Source organism: Dromiciops gliroides, chromosome 1 (genome assembly GCF_019393635.1).
Source record: "Dromiciops gliroides isolate mDroGli1 chromosome 1, mDroGli1.pri, whole genome shotgun sequence".
NCBI lineage: Eukaryota > Metazoa > Chordata > Mammalia > Microbiotheria > Microbiotheriidae > Dromiciops > Dromiciops gliroides.
This window is the reverse complement of record NC_057861.1, coordinates 749858290-749871419: the sequence shown is the minus strand read 5'-3', so window position 1 is coordinate 749871419 and position 13130 is coordinate 749858290. Positions and strand designations below refer to the sequence as shown.

The following is a 13130-nucleotide window of genomic DNA, read 5'->3' as shown; positions in this document are numbered from 1 at the left end:
ATTTTTTTCCATTAGTTGTTGTTCTTTTTTTTCCATTTGTATCCCTAAATACCCTTAGGATGCTCTTTTTGTCTACTGAAGAACCAGTGTTCAAAATGCCTACTACTTATGTAGTTTCTTGCCAAACTTTCTTTAAATTAGTTTTGCCCTCCATTATCTCAAGGAGGAAGGAGAGTACTCAGGCATGGGGTTCAACTTCCCAGAAAGCTCAAGAGTGGAAGGTGGAACATCGTCTCCAGGGCAACACTGTATACAGCAAGTGGGCCAATTTGGCCAGAATATAGACTTCATGAAGGGGAGATAAGCATGTGATTATCTTGGAGGAACAGGGGGATCTAGATTGTAGCAGGTATTCCTTCCCTGGTCAAGAGCCTATCACTTCTTTATTTTAAACCATGGTCCAGAAAACCAAAACGCAATCTCAGATGTAGAGAGAACATATTGTTGGGGGAGGAGCAAGAAAAGTCATTAGCCTTTTCCGTCTTCTCCAGTGAGTCCAGCTCTTCTCATTTGTCCAGAACACAGGATCATGATGGGAACAGGTTGAAAGCAATTTCCTTATTACAATTTCATTAGCCCTTCTTCCATTTGAGGAAGTGGACTCATGGTAACCCTCACCCCACCCAGGAACATACAACAGTAACTAAGAAATAAAGCTAGTTTCTGGACATAAGTTAGAGAGTTGAAAAGAGGAACCCAAATGAGATAGCAGAGAAAGGACTCTGTCCCCTTTGTGACTAGTCTGGCTAAAGAGAAGCATTTCATAGTCATTGGCTGGAGCCTTCCTGTCCTGGGGAGAAGCTGACTAGTGTATGGGAGATAGGGTAAAGAGATAGAATCTACATAACTAAAGATTGCCTGATGCTCAGTGGGCTGCCGGCCCCCAAGAAGGTAATGCAAGGACTTCACCAGAAGCATTAGGAGCTCTGTGGCCTTGAAGGTGTGAATTACTCATCACTAAGTGCTTTTTGGTAGAGTGTTCTCCGTGTGTGTGTGTGTGTGTGTGTGTGTGTGTGTGTGTGTGTGTGTGTATACATATGTGCATGGACTCTTCTCACTGAAGGTATGGAGAGAGTGAGCTCAAAGTCTTTGGGGAGAAATGTCTTTTTTTTTTTTGCAGGCAATGGGGGTTAAGTGACTTGCCCAGGGTCACACAGCTAGTAAGTGTCAAGTGTCTGAGTCCGAATTTGAACTCAGGTACTCCTGAATCCAGGGCCGGTGCTTTAACCACTGCGCCATCTAGCTGCCCCTGGGGAGAAATGTCTTGTCTCTACTTTGGTTACTATGCTGTTTCATTCAATGTATTTGCTTTGAACTAAGTGTATCTCCTGGCTAGCCAGTAAAACAAAACCAAGGATGGGGGTTTTTGAACCGCTTCGGAGAAGCTGAGGTCCTTTGGGTGGGGTGGGGCTCTGGGTGCTATACATGCAGCCTCTTTTAAAGCAACGGCTTCTCATCGTTTCTTCCTCTAACCTTTCCTGGCTCACCTCCTACCCCTGTGTATTGCAGGGTATGGAAGGAGGTCATAATCTGTGAAGAGTTTGGGGTTAACATTCCAAAACAATAGTCACTACTGGGTTTCTTAATTGGCCACTGCCCTCCACTGTTCTCCAGGAGTAAACCAAAGGACCTCCTCCCTTCTACCCATAGCTCATCCTTTCTCCTGGCAAAGATGGAGAATTAGCTCAATCATCTAGGGGGTAGAAAAGACAAGATCTAAACAAGAATATTTTTTTGTTTTGTTATCACCATTATTCCAGGTCCTTAAAGAAAGGTTTTTGTCCTTCTACCTAACCTAGAAAGGATCGTTTTTAGGTCAGAGAAATGTTATTTCTTAACATTTTCAGTTTTACTACAAAGTATTTACCCTCAGAATGGCAGATAATCTAAAAATAATCTTAGCTTTGGCTTATTTCTATACATAGAGGGTGTAATTAGACAGAGCTGTAGACTTGGGAATCAGAAAGACCTGGGTTCAAATTTCACAGACATTTATTAGCTATGTGACAATGACATAACAACTAGCATTTACGTAAGTCTTTACGGTTTGCAAAGCATTTTACATGTTATCTCATTTGATCCTCGCAACAACCTGTCAAAGTAGATGCTGTTTCTCTCCCAATTTTATGGACGAGGAAACTGAGGCAAACAAGAAGGCAAGCGACTTGTCCAGGGCGGGGGTCACATATCTAGTGGCAGGATTTGAACTCAAGTCTTCCTGACTCTGGGCCGTTGTGTAATACCCACAATACCTGTGAGTACCCGTGTTTTCAGGTGTGGTTAGCAATGACCCCCTCCCATGAAATAACGCAGTTAGGTGTTTTGCAAGGGACGTAAATATCCCTTAGTACTAATTACCACTTCATGCAGGAAACTTTTGGCTGTTCTGAGAATACTCTGTACTCCAATCAGAATAATGCAATTCTTTTTTAGCCTCACCACCCTTCCCTCCCTACTCTATGCATGGACCACTTCTCCGTCTGAGGGACAGGATCTGATGAGAGGAGGACAAGGTCCAGCACTAACCCACCTCCTGAGGCAGGCAGGTAATGCCCTCCCACTCCAAGCAGAGCAAACACAGACCCTGCATGGTCTTAACAAGAAGCCTTGAGCATAGTGGATGACAGCCAAGTAAGGGAATTTGAAGGTAACATCTACTTCTCTGACCTATCCATCTTCCCTAAAAGGTCAAGATAATTGGAGGAGGGCATCAAGTTTCACATACAGGACCATGGAAATAAAACTCGAAGGGACCTCAGGGGCCAGCTAGTCCAACTCCCTTATTTTAGGGATAAGGAAGCTAGAGGCAGCTGGGTGGCCCAAAGGACAGAGCTTTGTTGAGCCTGGAGTCAGGAAGACTAGAGTTCAAATTCAGCCTCAGAGACTACCTAGCTGGGTGACCCTGGGCAAGTCACTTCCTACCTCCCAGGGATGTTATGAGGATTAAATGAGATGCTCCTAAGGCACTTTGTTGTTTTCAGTCACGTCCAACTCTTCATGACACCATTTGGGGTTTTCTTGGCAAAGACATTGGAGGGGTTGGCCATTTCCTTCTGCAGCTCATTTTATAGACTGAGGCAAAGGGGGTGAAGTGACTTGCCCAGGGTCACACAGCTAGTGTGTGTCTTGGGCCAGATTTGAACTCAGGAAGAGGAATCTTCCTGATTCCAGGCCCGGCCCTCTATAAATGCTAACTGAGGCCCAGGTATGTTAAGTGACTTGCCCAGGGTCACACAGATAGTAAGCATCAGAGATGGAATTTGAATCTAGGTCCTTTGACCCTAGAGAGTTTGCTCTTTCCATTGTACCACACTTTTTACACTATTACATTAATCATATAATTATCATAATTCCATTAGGAATGACATTTCCTTTGATAGCCTGTTGTATATTGCTAAAAACTGATTTGATAAACATGTAACAATTTTACTGGACTAAGAATTTCAAAACAAAATTTCCCAAGGATCCTAGTAAGTCACTTAACTGATCCCCACCGGAGTTATTGACATGGAATTGCTTTTTGGTCCAAATCTTTGTTTTCATCTGTGAAAGGTCCTCTCTGGTGAGGAATTCTCTCTTTCAGTTCAGGTTGAATCCTGCTCTGTTGGTGACAGAGAGTTGTCTGGGGTAATAAGACAATAAGACCCAAGTCACATAGCCAAGGTGTCAGAGGTGACACTTGACCCTGGCTCTGAGGCTGGAATTCTGGGAGAGCCAAGCACAGACTCCCCAACAGGTTTCCCAACCCTGCCCTGGCCCACTTGGTTAGGATTTACGTCTGTGCCCGTGGAGTAAACAAGAACACCTCATGAATAAACCACAGGACCATTTAATGTAATTTATTTGAAATGCTTCCAGAAAAGTTTAAGGCCTTTACACAAAAACCTTCTCCATTGGAGCCTTCAGTGACTTTCTGTTCCTGGGGCCAAGCTGGAGCCGCTTCTTTTCCCAACACCTTAGCCAGCCCAGGGCCCAGGGTCTCCTCAAAAGATGGTTCCCTTCTCAAGAGTCTTTTTCTTCCCGCCTTACTTTTATCACTGGTAGGCTGTTACTCAACACATTGCTCCCCTCGAGAAACAAACCACTTTTAAATAAACTTGTAATAGAAAAAAAATTTACCTTGTTTAAAATCTATAAATACAGAAATAGGTTTTACAGGGGAAAATTGAGCACAAATCGTTTCTTTTTAAAATAATAATGTACTTATACCTTGGGTGTTCTTTTCAATAATGATGATCTTGTCACACAAATTCCTTTAATGCACATGGGATATGTACAAGGTAACTGACACATTATATTTATCCCCTTTCTTTTTTGTAAACTTGTAAGACACATAAGATAAAAACAAACAAACAAACAAACAAAAAAACAACAACCACCCATTTTTGGCAATAACTTAGCATTATTACTCCTAGTGCTGGTGTGGGTATAGTTTTGCACAGTTCAGCCTTAATATTTACACCCTAAGGGAGAATTTCAGTGTATTTAGCATACTTACTTAAAGCTCACAACCCAACCCTGCCCTGCCAATCCATGATAATGATGACGACAATGATGGGCAAGTGTCTCTGGCCTTTGGGATAGGCCTGCATGGGTTGGTGAGGGACCTGATTCAAATCCACTCTAGAATGAACCGAGTCAGGGTCTGGCAAACACCAACATGATTCTGGTCACAGCCCAGGGTGAGAGGCCACAGCAGAGCAAGCCCTGAGGCAGAGGTGAAGGATGGGGGTGGTTTCCCAGATGGAAAATGGATCCATGATTTCCATTCCAACATTCCCAACTCACACCCAGATGGTCAAGGAAGAGTAATTCGCCCTCCCAAGCCTTTCCTCCCTGTCCTGTACTTGTAAACAGAACCATCACCACCATCCTGAAGGTTGGTGGGTTGTGTTTTTTGTTTTTATTTCAGTTTTTCATTCCCATGTCTTGGTGTGTCCATCTAGGGGTACAAAAGGACCAAGGACAAGGCCCACTCGATGCTCACTACATTCACTCATTGGAAAATTCATTGCCCGGGATCCCCAGTGACGTGGTCTGGTCATTTCTATGGCCCAAGACCACGGTATTGACCTGAGGTTAATCCAAGCCATTGACTCTCCCTGGTCCTGCCCTCGTTTCTCAGATGTTATCATGACATTCTAAGACACATGGGAAGCTTGTTGGCCCCCCTCCCCTTTCATCTGTGTTGGGCATCTAGAAGAACCCTCCAGAAAGATCAGTGGCTCTGATATTCCTTCTCTCCCCAGCAGGACAAGTGAAAGTCACTCATCTAGGCTGACACTCCTAGGGAAATGATGTTGCTTGGGGTCCAGCCTACAGATTGGCAGTTACAGCAACTGAGGCCAAAGGACAAAGACAGGGGCCTTGGACACCATCAGGCAGGTGCTACAAAAAGTGCTTCTCCAAAACCGCTCTGTCTGTGGAATGCAAATACTGTACAGGTGAGCAGGCCGGGAGAGGACGGAGAGGTTCCGGTCAAACATCGCTCTCTATCTGTTTGCTGTTCCCGCCACAAGAGTCCGTCTGCTCCATGTGCTCACAGTCGAGGCTGACCTCGCTTGTGTCCATGCTACAGTCTGACTCGCTGCCGGACTGGTCCATTTGCTCCAGCTTGGCATCTCCGCCGAGAGGGGCAGGCAGCGGAGTGGGCTCCTGGGGGCCCAGCATCCCGACGGGGCCCTCGGCACACACTGCTGTCTCTTTGGCCTGGCGGATGCAATTAAGCCACTGCTGCTTATTGAAGGTGTCGCTGGCCTGCAGGGAGTGGGACTGGCTTTGGGAGCCATTCCTGAAGCTGACCCGGAAGAAGTTTTTAACTGAAAGGGAAAAGAAAACGTGTCAGCATCTGGATGGGTCTCCAGGCAGTGAAAAAACAAATCCCCATCTCTAAGGGCGAATGTTGGCCCAGAGGCCGAAGGAGAGGGAAAATAAGGAGAAGGTTTTTCTATATTAACCTGGGCAAGTCACAGAATGTCTCACTTTTCCTGTCTGCAAAACAAAGCCACCTGTGGGGATCTTAATTTCGACCTTGAACAACAGAATGATGGAGCTAGAAGGGACCTCAACCTGGTCCAACCCTCTCACTTTACATTCTTTTTTTTTGGTGAGGCAGTTGGGGTTAAGTGACTTGCCCAGGGTCACATAGCTAGTTAAATGTTAAGTGTCTGAGGCCGGATTTGAACTCAGGTCCTCCTGACTCCAGGGCCGGTGCTCTATCCACTGCGCCACCTAGCTGCCCCCCTCTCACTTTATAGGGGAAGAAACTGAGGTCCAGGGAAGTGATGTGACTTGTCAAAGCTCATGGATAGTGCAAAGCCTGAACTACAACTCAGGGCTCCAGTGATCCTTCCACCACCCCATGATGCCTCCCTCCCTCACAGGGTGATGAAGAACAATGAACAACAATGACTTTGAACACGTGAAGGATGAGAAGGATGCTTCTAATGAACACTATTTCCTATGGATTAAATTTGGGGTTTGAAATTCAAACCCTCATCCCTTAAAACCTCCTGTAATTCCGGCATCAGAGCTGCTCTATAAGCATGCTACACCAGGAGCTCAAAGTGATTTCGTTAACATACTTTGTTTTCTGGCATTTTTTGGCTTTCATTGGCGCTGGGAGCTACCAGTAAGGAAATTCCCCCTTATCAGTGCCAACTTCACAAGTATACCAGTGGACTTCCCACTGATTATCCTCCGTCCTTGCCACCTGGTAAATCCACGTTCTTTGTCTTCGCGTGATATAATTCCTCAATAAGCTTTTTCACTCCTGGGATTCTCCAGAGTTCTTCAGTGATTATGTGTTGTAGCCTGCTCACACCTTCCCTGTGCTTCTTTCCATTGCCTTGTGTGTGACACTCATCCTTAATTCTGATTATTGACTATCATTGAGAGCAAGGTCTTTATGCAAAGTGCCAGGGAGAAACAGAGTCACCTTGTGCAAGGTAGGGGGCGGGGTGAGTGACCATCAAATCTGCAGGAGGAACTACGCTGGGAGGGATAGCTAACATCCTGGAGGGCAGAACCAGGATTCCAAAAGATATTGACTGACTAGGACACTGGGCCAAATCCAAGAAGAAGAGACTTAATACGGATAAGTATAAAGTGTTCCCCTAGGGCTCAAAAAATCAATTTCACACATACCAAATAAGAGGAGGCATGGTTAGACAACAGTCTTTCTGGAAAATCTACCCAAGGCTTACTGGGGACTATAAGCTCAGGATATATCTGCAGTGTGGTGGGGCAGCCAGAAAAAGCTAAGACTATCTCAGGCTATGCTAAGAGAGGTTCAACTTTGGGGAATAAGCTGGTGAGGGTTCCTCTGTACTCTTCCCTAGTCAGACCACACCTGGAGGGCTGGGTTCTGTTCTGAGCGCTCCAGTTTAAGGAGGACACTAATAAGCTGGACAGTGTTCCGGAAACCAAGATGGTGAGTGAAGGGCCTGGCATGCCTCAGGGACCTGGGAATGTTTAACTTGGAGGGGAGACGACTAGGGGAGTCAATAGCTGCCTTTTAAGGTAGGTAGGTATGTTATAGAGGGGATTCTTTTAGGAAGCACTGGATTATTCAATCAATCAATATTTATTAAGCACTTACTATGTGCTAAGTGCTAGGGATACAAAGAAAATCAAAAACGCAGTCCCTGCCACAATCTAATTAAAGGGGCTCCAACGAAGTCTCTTCCAGCTCTCAAGTTCTCTGATTCTGAAGGGATTTGACAGAAATTTCTGGGAAATGATCTATTTCTGTGTCTCCTCAGGTCACTGATATAGTCAAGGACATGAAATGGTTGGCCATACCTCTTTCTAAAGCAAGCCAGATGGGGCAGCTAGGTGGTGCAGTGGATAAAGCATGGGCCCTGGATTCAGGAGTACCTGAGTTCAAATCCGGCCTTGACACTTACTAGCTGTGTGACCCTGGGCAAGTCACTTAACCCCCAGTGCCCTGAAAATAAATAAATAAATAAAGCAAGCCGGAGTTAATATGACAGAATCTAAGGGCTGGGACGTGGCTCAGTTGATAGAGCGCTGGGCCTGGGAGTCGGCAAGAGCTGAGTTCAATTCCTTCTTCAGACATTTTACTACCTGAACCTTAAAGCACTCTATCAAGGCTAGCAACTATTAGAAGCATTAAAACAACAACAACTGGGGCATCTAGGTAGCACAGTGGATAGAGCACTGGCCCTGGAGTCAGGAGGACCTGAGTTCAAATCCGGCCTCAGACCCTTGACACTTACTAGCTGTGTGACCCTGGGCAAGTCACTTAATCCCAGTTGCCTCACCAAAAAAAACCAAAACAAAAACAAAACAAAAAAACCCAACAACAACCACCCTCCAAACCCAAACCCAAACTCCAACTCAGGTATCCATACTTCTCTCGTTGTTGGTGAAAGCGCCGCGGATGGAGCCGCCCAGGCGCACCTCTCCATCCTGCAGGTCATCCAGCAGGAGGTCCTTCACAGGGATTGGCTGCCGGTAGAGTTGGTAGCACAGCTGCTCGTTGTTGGTGATGGGCCGAGTGATGACAAGCACTTCTTGAAACAGGAAGACGTGTAGCTTCTAAGGAGCAGAAACAGAACAGAAGCTCTAGCTTACTGCATGAAGTGAAATGAAAAGGGCCAAATGTTCTATTAGAAACGACAAGCCTCAATAATCCAGTCCAACCCCTCTCCTTTGCTTGGCAGCCATTGGCACTTGAATTTGCCAACTTCAGCGTCTACACTAGGCTAATGCCATTTCAGACCCTCCTCCTAAACCAGCTGCTCCTCACTTTGTGTGTGTCCTGGAGACTCTCTGGCAGCTGGGGATGTCTATGGACCCTTTCTCAGAGCAGTGGTTTTAAATGTGGTTTGTTGTTTTTTTTTAGTGAGGTAATTGGGGTTAAGTGACTTGCCCAAGGTCACACAGCTAGTAAATGTCAAGTGTCTGAGGCCGGATTTGAACTCAGGTACTCCTGACTCCAGGGCTGGTGCTCTATCCACTGCGCCATCTAGCTGCCCCCATAGTGGTTTTAAATGTATAAAATAAGATACATGGGATTATGAAGGAGACCAGTTACTTGGAAATAATTATTTAAAAACAAAAACAAAACCAAGCTTCTGGTCCCCAAGTTAAGAACAAAGCCTTCTTTAGGATCTTTGCTTTGCCAATTCCCATTCCCTTCTCCTCTGGGATGGGCAGTTTCTATCCACTCCAATCTTCTGACTGATCCACCAACACACACTTTGCAATAATTCTTACAGGTCTTTCCAGGTCTCTTTGTGTCTCCTAACTATCCATCTGAATTCATGTTGCTGGTTTTTTTTAAAAAAAGAAATTGGGGGGCGGCTAGGTGGTGTAGAGGATAAAGCACTGGCCCTGGAGTCAGGAGGACCTGAGTTCAAATCCGGCCTCAGACACTTGACACTTACTAGCTGTGTGACCCTGGGCAAGTCACTTAACCCCCATTGCCTCACTAAAAAAAAGAAAAGAAATTGGATTGGCATCTTTTGTTTTTGCACCTCCTATATTTAACAGTGCACCCTTCTTCCCTCCCATGCCCCAGGATGACAAGATGATAGTGGATCTCAAAGACTCCCTGGTCTAACCTCTTCCTAAGGAGCGTTCCCGTGTAAGGAAGAGGCAGCATATCCAAAAAGATCACCCATGTGTATCTGTTTACTGTACAGATCTAACCCAAGGGCAGCTCAACCACTAAGAAAGAGAACAGTGGAGGGGGTTCACCTCCAAATGGAGGAGCTGCCCTGAAGACACCTCGGAAAAGGCATTTCTGTTGCCCTTAGGCATCTCTAACTCTGCCATGCTAACTACTTGTATGTATGCATGCAGGTATGTATGTATGTATGTGTGAACAAACGAATGAATGAATGAATTCCCAGTGCTAGGAACACAGTAAGTGCTTAATAAATGTTTACTGATTGACTTGTGAGGTAGGGAAATGCAAATATTACCCCCCTCCCATTTTGTGGATGAGAAAGCTGAGGTCCTTTGCCTACCACACTGCTAATATTCGAGGCCTGACGGGAGCCCAGATGTTCTGACTCTCAGTCCTAGTGGAAGGGAGGCTGGGGGTGCCCAGGTGAGTCACCATCTTGGGCTTCCTAATTTCCTCACCTTTCCCCACATTTCCCCAGTTCCCCTCGTACATGATTACTTCCCAGATTCCAAGCGTGCGGCATAGCGGCCCCTCGTTCCCTCACCCACAGCCTGTCCTCGGCGCATTTCAGAGAGAACTGAAGGCCTGGCCCTCCATGACAACCTTGAAGAGATGAAGTCTATCGAGGGGAGGCTGGGAAGACCACCCTCCCATCCCTTTTTACTCATCCCTCCCAGGAATTCTCCCAACTACAAATTAAAACACGCCCTCCTCTAACCAGCCTCTTGTCCCCTCGTCCCTTGCCAGGCCGACTACTCACATACAGACTCTACATTCCAGGCAATGACTCGATGGTTCGAATGACACATTGGTTCATCTCTAACCTGGGTGCCCTCCCTTGACTTCTCAGATGCCCAGCTCCCTTCAAGGCTCAGCTCTCATCTCTTCCCAGAAAAGACCTTTGAGGATTTGGTCGTAGAGGACACTCCCTGGACCTCGCGTGTAATTTGTGTTCATTATTTATGTTTACCACCGTCTCCCCTGTTAGGGTGTAAGCTCTGTGAGGGGAGGGGCTGCTTCTGTCTTGTTTTTATATGACCAGAGCCTGGCACCTAAAAATGCCCTCTAGTTGAGCTCAACTTTTCTTCCAATGGACCGTGGTCAAAATCCAAGCCTTATTTTCTTTGTCCTTCTCCTTTAAGCTAAAAAACCCTCTTTCCCAGAGACTTTGCTCAAACCCACCCGTGTGCTTTGTTATTGACCCCATCCGCAGGGGTACCAATGAGTAGGAAGGAGCCTTGACTCCTGAGATGGGAGAAAAAGGAAGGGGCAGCGTCCAGGAGCCAAACAGCCAACTGGGGAAAAGCCCCAGCCTTGGTCAGCCACTCACCACACCCCTGTTGTTCTTCAGTTCACCATGGCAACAAAGCACCCTCGAGCTGTCAATCAAGGAGTCCTTCTGTCCCTCTTCCAGATAGATCAGTCGCTCCTTATAATAGCGGCATTCCGATTCTCCCGTCTTGGTGTTGATTTCAGCCACGATCCCCTGAATGATGTTTATCTGTGGGGAAGCAGACGGAGGAAATGGATGAAATGTTGTGAATGTCAGTGACTGGATTTCTTCTGGGATCTGCACAAGTCACCGAACCTGTCTGCCTCAGTTTCCTCTTTGGTCAAATAGCGTCTCCCTATAATTGGGATTATTAGGTTTGGACTCCTAAGTGTGAACTCTAGCTGGTAATAAAAGTGACTTTACCATTTGCAGGGGTTTTTTGTTTTTTTATTTTTTTGGTGGGGCAATGGGGGTTAAGTGACTTGCCCAAGGTCACACAGCTAGTAAGCGTCAAGTGTCTGAGGCTGTATTTGAACTCAGGTCCTCCCAGATCCAAGGCCAGTGCTTTATCCACTGTGCCACCTAGCTGCCCCTCCATTTGCAGTTTTAAGAGTTGCCACATGAAGCCCCTAGAAAGGGCAGCAGCCTGCCCTTCAGCGTGGCCCCAGATCTAAGGACGCTTAAATATTTTTTGACCTCAGTGCTAGAGGAGACCATCCCAGTCTGGACAGGAATCTCCACACCCCCTCATCACCAAGCCTTTGCTTGATGGTGTCTAATGAGGGGGAAGCTGGGGGCCCCTCCCAAGCAGGCTGGTCCACTTTCTGCCCAGCTCCAGTTCTTAGGATGTTTTTCTTTTCTCCTCCTATCAAGCCTAAAGGCATCTCTTGACAACTTCCACCCATCACTGCCCTCAAGGGGCCAGAATAAATTAATCCCTCTTTCTGTGACAGCTCCTTGAATAACTGAAGACAGCTACCAGGCCTCACCCAAGCCCCAAACTTTCTCTGGGTTAAGCACAACCTAGTTCCTCCAAGGAATGCTTAATTCAGATTAGAATAGTTGAAGAGACTTCTCAGGGAAGTCTTTTAGTGACACGACCCACAAGAGCCACACATCCACAGCCCCTCCAGAGCCTGGGCCTTGCCACTGAACCCTTCAGACTTTGGCCCTTCCCGTCCATATCTACCCTTCTCTCCCTCTCTCCTTCTCTCCTCTCTCTCTCTCTCTCTGTCTCTCTGTCTCTGTCTCTCTGTCTGTCTCTCTCACACACACACACACACACACACACACACTGAGGGGACATCCCTGGGGCAGAGGAGCGCTAGACCCACCAGCTGCCAGGCAGTTCTTGGCATATTCTCTCAAGTATCTGGTTCTGTTCCCAGCCACGTTAAACATGTAAGAAAAGCCAAGGAGGTAAAGGAAACCCCAGAGTTGTACAGTACAGACACAAGGGCAGACAATGGTTTGTCAGAACGTACTTAATGGACACGGGAATGAGTAATTTAAATGAAATTTGTTTAAAAGCTTAGAGTTCAATCACATTCTTAGGTCAATCAATAAGGAGGCACAAAGGCCACAGGGCAAGTTGTAAGGGAGTGTGAGCAGTTGACCTCAGGGGTCAGCTTGACCAGGGGGCCCCGGGGCCCAGGCCTGACCAGTGTGTGTTACGGCAAAAATGAAGTCGTGACAAGATCTTCTGAAGCATGAATGTGGTCAGGACCTCTCTGGGGGAATGTCTGAGCGGCTGTGTTCAGGGGTCAGTGAAACCCTACCTTGGTGACCACATGATAGCAGGCCCACCCTCCACGTTCCCATCAAAGCTGGATAGGAGGATGTTTTGTAGGAAGCTAAGGTCCAGCCCCGTCTCGTGACCAAAAACACCTAATTCTCGACCCTCAGTGGCTCCTGAAGGTTGTGGGGGCTTTGGGACAAGCCCAAACACAACGAGAATCTTGGACTGAGTCAGTCTTGTCTTACAGTTGTGAGACAAGAAGCATTTCCTGCTGCTGCTTTAAGGCCTGGCTCAGGCCAACTCAAACTCCTTTTGTTTTTTTACATCAGATTAATTTCAACATGCTCATTCATTAGATTAAAGTAGAAACTTGTACATAAAACTAAGGTAGGAAGCTAGTCTTCCTCCTGAAATAGTTCACAGACTGGAAGTTTATGAACCATTGCTTTAATAATGACGAT

General features: G+C 46.5%; 1 protein-coding gene across 6 annotated transcripts in view; it reads right to left on the bottom strand.

Annotated features, from left to right (window-relative positions):
- Positions 1 to 3814: 3814 nt before the first annotated feature.
- ARHGEF3 (Rho guanine nucleotide exchange factor 3) overlaps positions 3815 to 13130 on the bottom strand; it is a 305070-nt gene continuing 295754 nt past the window's right edge. For all 6 annotated transcript variants that reach the window (XM_043975605.1, XM_043975606.1, XM_043975608.1 and 3 more), the window contains 3 exons: positions 10989 to 11159; positions 8376 to 8562; positions 3815 to 5819 (listed from right to left, as the gene is read on the bottom strand). In XM_043975605.1, coding sequence (XP_043831540.1) covers positions 5479 to 5819; positions 8376 to 8562; positions 10989 to 11159 — 699 coding nt within the window. In that variant the 3' untranslated portion in view covers positions 3815 to 5478. The remainder of the gene's footprint in view (positions 5820 to 8375; positions 8563 to 10988; positions 11160 to 13130) is intronic.